Source organism: Gymnoscopelus braueri (genome assembly GCF_963280865.1).
Source record: "Gymnoscopelus braueri genome assembly, chromosome: 11".
In the NCBI taxonomy this organism is placed as follows: Eukaryota; Metazoa; Chordata; class Actinopteri; order Myctophiformes; family Myctophidae; genus Gymnoscopelus; species Gymnoscopelus braueri.
In genome coordinates, this window is record NC_137613.1 from 37,007,112 (window position 1) to 37,016,910 (window position 9,799).

General features: G+C 39.6%; 1 protein-coding gene across 1 annotated transcript in view; it reads right to left on the reverse strand.

Annotated features, from left to right (window-relative positions):
- The window catches only part of dync1i1a (dynein cytoplasmic 1 intermediate chain 1a), a 92,865-nt gene extending 83,066 nt beyond the window's left edge, over positions 1-9,799 (reverse strand). The window contains exons 1-7 of the mRNA XM_080442956.1: positions 9,699-9,799; positions 7,931-8,070; positions 7,057-7,171; positions 4,762-4,849; positions 2,959-3,000; positions 1,321-1,380; positions 407-522 (exon numbers count right to left, since the gene is read on the reverse strand). Coding sequence (XP_080299082.1) covers positions 407-522; positions 1,321-1,380; positions 2,959-3,000; positions 4,762-4,849; positions 7,057-7,171; positions 7,931-8,050 — 541 coding nt within the window. The 5' untranslated portion in view covers positions 8,051-8,070; positions 9,699-9,799. The remainder of the gene's footprint in view (positions 1-406; positions 523-1,320; positions 1,381-2,958; positions 3,001-4,761; positions 4,850-7,056; positions 7,172-7,930; positions 8,071-9,698) is intronic.

Consider the following 9,799-nt stretch of genomic DNA (forward strand, 5'->3'; position numbering starts at 1 on the left):
GTGGCACTACAGGAAAGGTCATGAGGTCACTCAAATGGTTAGTGTTCATTCCCCGGAGAATACAAAACGTGTAAGCTGCAAGAATCCACCTATTATATTTTCAGGTGTCTTTTGTGCAAGTGGACCTTTTGGCCTAAGGGTGGTGCTAGGGGAAAGGCCATGGGGTCACCAAAATCAGTAGAGATCATCTTCTGGGGAACATAGAACATAGTCATACTCAGCAAATTCCATGGCAATCCAACTATCTTTGAGATATCTTGTTTGGGACCAAAGTGTTGGACGAACCTACCAACCAATCAACTGACATTGGCATCCTTAGAGTCTTGCCACTAGCCGTGCAAACATCGATATAAGCACACTTCATGATATAACCACATTAACCACACAGACACAAGCACAGACTAACCTTCAGACAGGTGTGCAGTGTGGGGTGTCTGCGTCTCCTTGCAATAAGCTACCACCTCTTTGGGTAGGAAGTCCACTTGTGTGATCTTAGAGGCTCCCAGTCTGTGCATCCTACGCCTGGACAACACACACAAGACCATGAGCAAGAAAACCAAAAGGTTCTGTAGCTTGCATCATAAAAAAGGTTCTATATTTACTATTTATACTATTATAAAATTGGTTAGTCAAATCACATGATCTGATTGTTTGGTGTAATGCTTAGTTATAACAGTCAAATTGAAACTTCCCATTGACACGGATTGAAGATCTCCATTGTATCACATTAATGTTTTAATATTTTGGGATAAGATTGTGGATGAATATAGCTGCTAATCGCAGCGGCAACAGTGTTATCAAAGTAATAATACATTTGAGGCTGTGATATTGTATTACCGTGTATCACAGCTACGGGCATTTAAGGTACCCTTAGCCATGATATAATCACAATATATCACGGCCTCTTGTGTATTATTGTTTTACTTTACTTATACAATTGTATGTAATTATTTTAACATAAATAAACGATTTCATAATATCAATCAATTAGTAAACAAATTATAAATGTTGCATAAGAAAGTTTTGGACAGTTCAATTCAACTACTTATTACCTCCTTATTACAGATCATCGATGATAAATGCAAAAATCTGTACTCTCGAATACTGTACACACAGATTAATTTTTATTTTGCACTTCAAGATTCAGCATTTAGACTGATCAATTTAAAAGACTAGATAACATTTTTTTATATTTACAACTTACATTATGGATATCAATTTCTGTAATTATAATCAATAAAAAAATTACAGATGGTAGATGGTAGCACAGATTGTCAGATTTCCCAAATTTATCAGAAAAGAGTAAGAGGAGAGATGTACCCGAGCTCAGAGTCAGCCTGTAGCTGCAGCACAGATGGGTCGGTGTCCCACTGCAGTGTCCTGACATCACCAGAAGGGGGAGCAAAGGGGGAGAGGACAGGCATGGTTTACACACTGACAGATAACCTTACATACTGACACAGGAGAAAGGACACTGATTATTTAGACACACGCATGAATGCACACAAACATGCTTACACATACACACACACACACACACACACACACACACACACACATTGTCTAGAGAGAATGGCTTCATCCAGGAAGTTCACTTGAATAACATGCAAAGGCCAACACTGAACAAATTTTGATTAGACAGGGGAATTGGGGGAAACTGGAGGTCTTTACATGAGGGAGACATTATATTTCATAATGCTTAATAATGTATTATGTGTATTTAAGGCTACAGTATATATCTCTTGATCTTCTGCCAAGGAGATGCCACATGAGGGTGAAAACATAGGCGGTTCATGGGAGAATAATGTAAGGGTTGTGTGTAAAAAATCAAATTGATTGATGTCTATGGAGGAACAGCATTTAACCTGATGGCCGTATAGCACATAAGGTCATATATGATCATGGGAAACAAGAAAAAGATATTTAGGCATTATTTTCGATGACGTACTCAAAATAAATCAATCACAATTGTCTAAATTCATACCATTGTCATGTTTGTGTGACAAGGCAGAATCTCTCTCTCTCTCTCTCTCTCTCTCTCTCTCTCTCTCTCTCTCTCTCTCTCTCTCTCTCTCTCTCTCTCTCTCTATATATATATATATATATATATATATATATATATATATATATATATATATACACACACACACATTACATTATTATGTATTTTGATACATTGAAACAACTGAACAATGTATTCTAGATGTTTTACTTATACTAAATGCATAACATACTGTACAGTACTGTATGCATGTAATCACCCCATTACCAAAAAAAGGTCCAATGAGGAACTGGAAAGAAATGTGACTTATAAATACCAATAAAAAAAACTTTTTATGAGAAATATATCAATGGAAATATAGGACCTTTTTTTGAATGACTGTACTACACATGACAATAGAATTGCCATGCATGAGGAATATTTTGCATTGCAAAACAACCCTTGGGCATTTAAGTGTTTGCATGCTAACATATGGTGTCACTCATTTAAGGGTAACTCATAAATAAATCCCGCTGTCCTTTTTGATCATAATGTTTAAGGACCAGTGAACATGCCCATTAGACTTTAGTTGGTGCCACATGGGGCCATTCGAAAAGCATCTATTTCCCCTGACAGGCTGAGTAGTTTACAGAAACAGCATGTAATGGCACATTATGAACCGGAGTGTTCTGTCAACCCTGTCAAGGCCCTTGCATTGCTTAGCCCAAGCGAGTGGAAATCTTTCGAGCCTATGTTTAGGGAAACAACGAGACCCCAGACACACAGGTGCTGATGTTGGAGCGAGAGGGAAGGAGCAAGAACAGGGAAACAAATTGCCACTGCGTTGCTTTGGTTTGTGTAAGCACAGCAGGATCACATCGCCATCACACGATATGGGCCTTCCTGTTTGTGTCCAAGTGAGGGGAAGCTCAGCTAGAGAGGGAGGGCATTCCTGGGTTTGAGGTGAAAATGCTTACCTGTCGCTCTGTGCTTGGGACTTGTTTTTAGAGAAACCTGACCTAAGAGGGGACACACACACACACAGCCACAGATGGAGAAGCTCAAAATGGCATGCCATACTCCGAGGGTGGATTTGGGGTTGGAAGGTTTTCATTCCAGGCAGGGACTGAAACTAACTCACCGTTTTGTAAAATCCAATTTGTAAAAGCTAAAAAGAAATCAGAAATCATCATCTCACCTTAAGATAAATTTCTTTCAGGAACCCAGTTTGGCTCTGACAGATACTTCTACCCCAATTCCACCCCTTGCTGTATCATAATGGCACATCACTGACAACCCACATGGGCATGGGCATCACTCACACACTGCAGTGACCTGCCACTGAGTCCAAAATGGAAAGATCTTGAATAATGATGACACTTTCTTCTCAGTGTCAAATATGATTCTTTGTGCAGACTTCGAATAAAGGTGCTGTGCTGATATCATGAGGAGAATTAACAAGTGTGTGTGTGTGTGTGTGTGTGTGATACACACTAATGTTATGAACAAGCATGGTACAAAACACAACGACTGAGCGAGCATCTCATGTCATACTGAGTGTGAACACTCAGTATGAGTCATATTACCTTTATGACACATGTATGGTTTATGCCTATTCCACATTCTAAACATATTTGGTCCAGTGGCTCACCAAGGATGCGTTCTGAAGGTTTATCAATATATTACTCGCTGGCATGTTACAGTATTATGGAAAGCACATCCATCCGTGCTTTCACTTTGAGAAGAACAAGGTCAAAGATTATCAGACTTTTCTCATCCACACTTTCTGATATGAACAATAAATGGGATGGCTGTTGAACATATTAAAAAGCTGTACTGTACCAGCTCAGAGGCCTCGTGGTTAGCTTGACTGCCATGAGTCTGCAAAGTCGGGGTTCAATACCCAGCCGTGTCATACCACCAAAGACTATAACAAATGGTACCCATGCCTCCCTGTTTGGCACTCATCATCAAAGGTTGGATTGGGGTTGAATCAAGCTGTCTCAGGTTAAGTAAACAGGAGATAGGCTCCTGACCTACAGTAAGGGCCACATGGCTCAGGAACCGTTGGATACTTACTGTGGTCATCAACGCATGGGATGTTGTGACAAAAATGACAAATACTACATCCAAAAGCTAACAGGACACCACAACATCAACAACACTTACTGAGGCTGAACCTTACCTATACCTGTCATCCCATTGACAAAAGAAAGAGAGATAGAATATTTGTCAAAAAGGAAAGCGGACAATTCTTTTTTTTCTTATGAGACCAAAGTAATTACCACCTCATAAGTGGTAACCTCTCAAAGTGCATCCCTGGTGAATAGGTATGAGCGAAACTTAACAAACTTTCCTTTATATGTTCTACATAATGGTCAGTCATCTCATGTTGCATTGCTTAAGAAAATCTGAACTGAATCAGCTGAATTCAAAAGCCTTTCGTCAGAGTCATCTCCCATCTTCTCTTTAACCACATTCAACCTGGCATCCCTATTTTGAGCATGACATTATAGTCGAAGATTAATATTGTCACATTTTTTCAAAGGATAAAATAAATATATATAAAATATAAATAGAAAATGTTTTAAAATAGTGAAAATACTGTAGCTGATTTACAAGCTCATAACTTTCTGAGCTTGTTGATTGGCTATTTTTACAATTTGTTGTACAACTAAGTATGCAAGGCTTAAGTGGTTAATACATTTTAGGCAGGACAAGTCGAGCGATATTTAACTTAATCTAGCAAAGATGTCTGACATTCGTGATTTCAGACTTACCTGCCCGCTGTTGCCCCGTCAACTGAATCCTGGCTCCCGGTTTCACTGGGCGTGCTCACTGATTTGGAGGGGGACATGGGGTTCGGGACTAAATAATGAAAATAACACGTTTCCGACATTAAAGGCTGCAGTGGATGGACTGGTGAACCCAGGTATTGCCAATGAGAAGGAATGGGAGCCCATCGACCAAAACAAAACAACAAGATGGATGACATATGGTGTGTAAAGCAAAGCAAAGAAAATACATGATGAAAAATAAAGTATGAAAATGTATGTAAAAAAACAAAAGGGGAACAGAGCGTCAAACGAGTCCTTTGAATTGCATTTGAAACTAATTTAGCAGGGATATACACTCTGAGATGTATTGGGAAGCTAATTAAAGCCAGAATAGGCACAGCAGTGACCTAATTCTGAGGTACAGAGGGGGTGTTGTTCCAATGTTGGACCACTAGAGAACACTGCCAATAATGTTTATCAGGAGTGAAAGAGTATCTTGAATCTTGGGAATTGTAGTCAATTGATCAGATTTTTTATAAGTGGAAGGAGGTTAAATTAAAAGACACGTGTATTTCTTTGTTTGTCTTAAAACAAATATATCGTTGCTTTCGGGCAGAAACCAGCTATCTCCATTTTTCAACTTAATAAGTGCTATTGAACACCCTTTACATCTGTGTGTGGGTTTTACAAATATTGAATATTGAAAATAGTTGAAATAAAAAGCGCTTCTGACTAAACCTCCTAACTCCATTGGATCCTCAAACTGTCGGTCAAACCACCTAACTCCAACTCGTGGAGTTAGGTGGTTTGTCCATCATTGATTAGAATGACGAAGTCAGACGGAAAAAAGATCTCCACATTAATGGTCAAAAAACCTCCTAACTCCACTTGAGCTGTTTGGGTGAAGTGATGATAATATAAGGACACATTCAAGTATCTGACAATATGTATAAAGTCACCGTACCAACTTTGATGAGGCAGTGTTGTGTCGTTCTAAAAACATGGTCTTTATTTTGGACATGGCTGGTTTCTGCCCGACAGCAGAGATATGTACTTGTACTTCAAGGTATGCACACACAAGGAAACAAAGGAGTCAACTTAAAGATGACTAAAGGATAGTGTTATGAGGACGTCCAATCAAATGGGTTGAAAATGTTGTGCATCAATGTCAAGAAGCAATGTGCCGAGCAACAGAAGCACTAGATGAAATGACATGAAGCTGGATTACTACACATACGTACATGATAGCCTAGTGTAGAAAATGGAAAATAATAGATAACAAAAACATCTGAAATTATGAAAAAAAAAGAATGCTCATAAGAAAAAGATGAGGGCCACATGTTCTTGATTGATTTAACATAAAAAATATTTCTAATGAAATGTTCTGCCCATCTGATTTTCTTTTTTGCAAACAAACGACCATCAAAGCAAGCATGTCCTACCTAGACACTACCTATAGCATGCAGTCTGCCACAAACCCTTTGCCAGGTTACTAATTAAAAGGACCATAGTGCCAAATACATGTCTATTCACTGCTTCCTACAGAAAAAAAACTTGATTTCTTTTTAGATTTTGCATATTTTTCAAAACATTATCGAATTTACCTGATAACCATAATAATAATGGCCAATTCATGTCATGTCAGTACTGCAAGTGACAAGCCAAGACAGGACAAATAATATTCCAACCTGGTTGCCAGAAAAATACGTAGGCAACTGTTTCTGCAAACCACATCGTTGAATATCAACTTTTGTTATAAAAACAAATATTTGCATATGCATTTCCAGATGCATGCCATGTCGACTAAATCCTAGATTTCATAGTTTAGCTTATTTCCATCCTATCGGTAAGCAACTCGAATGGCGCTGAATCGTCAGCACAGCCACTCATGTGACTCAAGATCGCTGTTGACGGTGCGCCTGCCTTGATACGCCGAGAGAATCGATGTATCCATGGTTTGCAGAAATGTAAAATGTCAAAAATAATTCTCTGGCAATTTGATTGTAATATTCATCACAGTGTACGATACATAGGTTGTATAAATAGGTAGTAGCATGAATCTGCTGGATGGTGTGCATTCTTTCAAGTTTACTACATACAGTATAGGTTCTACAGTAGACCAGAGCAACAAAAACAACACAAAACAAAACGTCCTAGTTGTTAGGGCCAAATACATTCTGAATATCCCTATACACTTTAATAGACCGATAGATATGCCTTTATTGATCCCTGTGGGGAAATTTAGGTATCATATCATTTGATGATGTATCATTTGTAATAACGTGTAATGGGGTGTACCTAGTGGAGGCTCGGGTGAAATGCCAATGCTCTGCAGCAAGGCCTCAGTCTCCCTGCGCTTACGATCCAGGTCTGAATCCTCTGGGGCGGCCTCTTTCTTCTGCTGGCTCTCTGCCTGCACAGCACAACACACAGCCAGTTATCCATCGTGAGTTAAAACATGGACGCATCAATTGCATTAATGTTTAATTACTGTCAATATGTGTTTTCGATGTGAAAATGTGTTGGGGGGGGGGGAAGGAACATAGATGGATGCAAGTGAACATGAAGTACATGCAAACACATACACACACACACACACACACACACACACACACACACACACACACACACACACACACACACACACACACACACACACACACACACACACACACACAGAAAGACATCTGGAAAGATTACAGTTCTGAATCATCATTACACACATACAGTCACACACCACCTCAACACAATCGTACCCATACAGTAAGTCTTTGTCTTGACAAAGTGCACTGGTTGTCAACGAGGGGTCCGGGGACTGTATATTTGTCAGAGTTATGATGGTCCTTGAAATTAAATGTGAAAACGGTAAATGTGATTCCGGTTCCTCAATGTTGGATCTGGGTTCCTCCGGGTTCCGGATCCCAACCCTATAGTCCCCAGCTAAAATGTACCAAATGTACAATTACAGGTCTGTTGAATTAACACTGAGGATTTTACAGTGTACATTGGGGTCCCAGAGGCCTAATGCATATCAAACCGGGTGCACTTGAAATGAAAAGGTTTGAGAATCCCTGGCCTAGTGGGAGCAAGCAGACACACAGACCATACAGACACAGTCACCGTGCACACCGGAGATGTCAGATGTGTGGATTTTACTCACTTTTTTACTCACTTTTCTTCTTACCTCTTTCCTCTTCCTCTCCTCCTCCTTTCTCTTTTTCTCCTCTCTAATCTGGGCCAGGCGCTGCTTCTTGCGCTCCAGCTCGGCTTTTAGGTCACTTTTGTCTGACATGGTCTCGTTTTGTGCTCGTGCTGTGTAAGAGGAGAAGACCATCGTGTGACTGACCTATGACTGACCATCGTGTGACTGACCTATGACTGACCTTTGCATGATATGTTTCACAATATGCAGTGGTGATTTGATCTGGGAGAATTCAGAATTTACACTTACACAACACTTTCAACAGATGGGGTATTTATATATATATGTGCATCATTTTGCAGACCCAGCTGGAAACAATGAGTGCAAGGGGAAACATTGTAGGAACTAGGTAGGTAGGCCACATGGGGTGCTCCTTCCATTCCGACATCTCACCACTCCGACTAGTGGCTTCCGCGTGCGGTTATGGTTAGGGTTAGGGTTAGGTATAGGGTTCGTCAACGTCGGAAAGGCGACATGTCGGAAAGGAGAAATGCACCCAGGCCACATTGGGCTGACATCCACAGCAACCTACTGTGTTACTATTTGGGGCAGCACTGCCACTGAGTGCTCCACTTTTAAGTAAAATGTTAAACAGGGCAGGCAACTAGTGTAGAACATTTTGTTTCCCATTGAAATTTCAACCAAATACTGTACATAATGTTTGCTTAGCCAAGTACCATGTGTTATGCTAGTTGTAGCTAGGAAACAAGTTAAAATCCTGCATAGACCCACAACTTGTTGTGATGATTCCAATAAACCAATCGACCCTTTTCATGCAGAAATAGTAGGGTAAACACAGGTGTGATACTAATTAAGGTTCTGTTCCATTTAGTGGAGCAGAGCCTTTCTAACGAGCCAACATGCACAACAACAGCAGCAACCCTGACCTGAATGGGATGTAACCTTAACTAGTATCATTGGCAACACCTGTGTCTATCCTACAATTTCATGTCAAAATTGCCACTGGGAAAAAGGCCTATTAAAGCATGGGCTACCAAAGTCACCCACAGCTTGCATGATGGGACCAATGCTGTGTCATGAGTTCAAACACCACACCCAAGCTTGAAAGCACATGTGCCCTTACAATAATCAATATATAAAGCTGTATTATGCATAGCCCATAAATTATACATTTGCCTCAAGCGAGTTACATATCAAATTGACCTAGAACGGTATCAGAAAATCTATCAAAGAATTACAAATGTACTATACTGCAGAAAAGAGAGAACAGACACGACAGCATGTCTATAAATAGATCCAGTCATCAAACAAAGTAACAAATGTGTGTAGCATGTTGGCACAGCCTTGCTATTAGCCTTGCTATTGCACAAGCAATATATGGCTGATAAACCCTGGCATGATGGCACAAATAACACACATTTCAGTGGAGGAAGTGGAGCAAACAGGGGGACAGGCTACACTAATCCCCCAATTTTTGTATCAATTGCATGACGTCAAATAGGCCATTTAATGCCCTATTAAATGACGTCATGCAATTGATCATTTTTTTATTTGTTTTTGATAATTAAAAAAATAAATATATATATATATATATATATATATATATAAATATAAATATATAAATAAAATATAAAAAATACATATTTAGAAAAAAATATATATATATCCCCTGTGGGAACTCATAGTGAGCATAGACATTAGGCAGCATACAATAACAAACACATGTAACAAACATGATTATGTCTTGTTTTGTGTTGTGTTGTGTTGTGTAGCATACCTTAACGTCTGGAACTGATGCTGATGCTGATGATGAGGATGATGTGTCACCGGCACAAAGATGCTGTCTCACTGTGTGATGCTGCACCCCGACCCCTCACC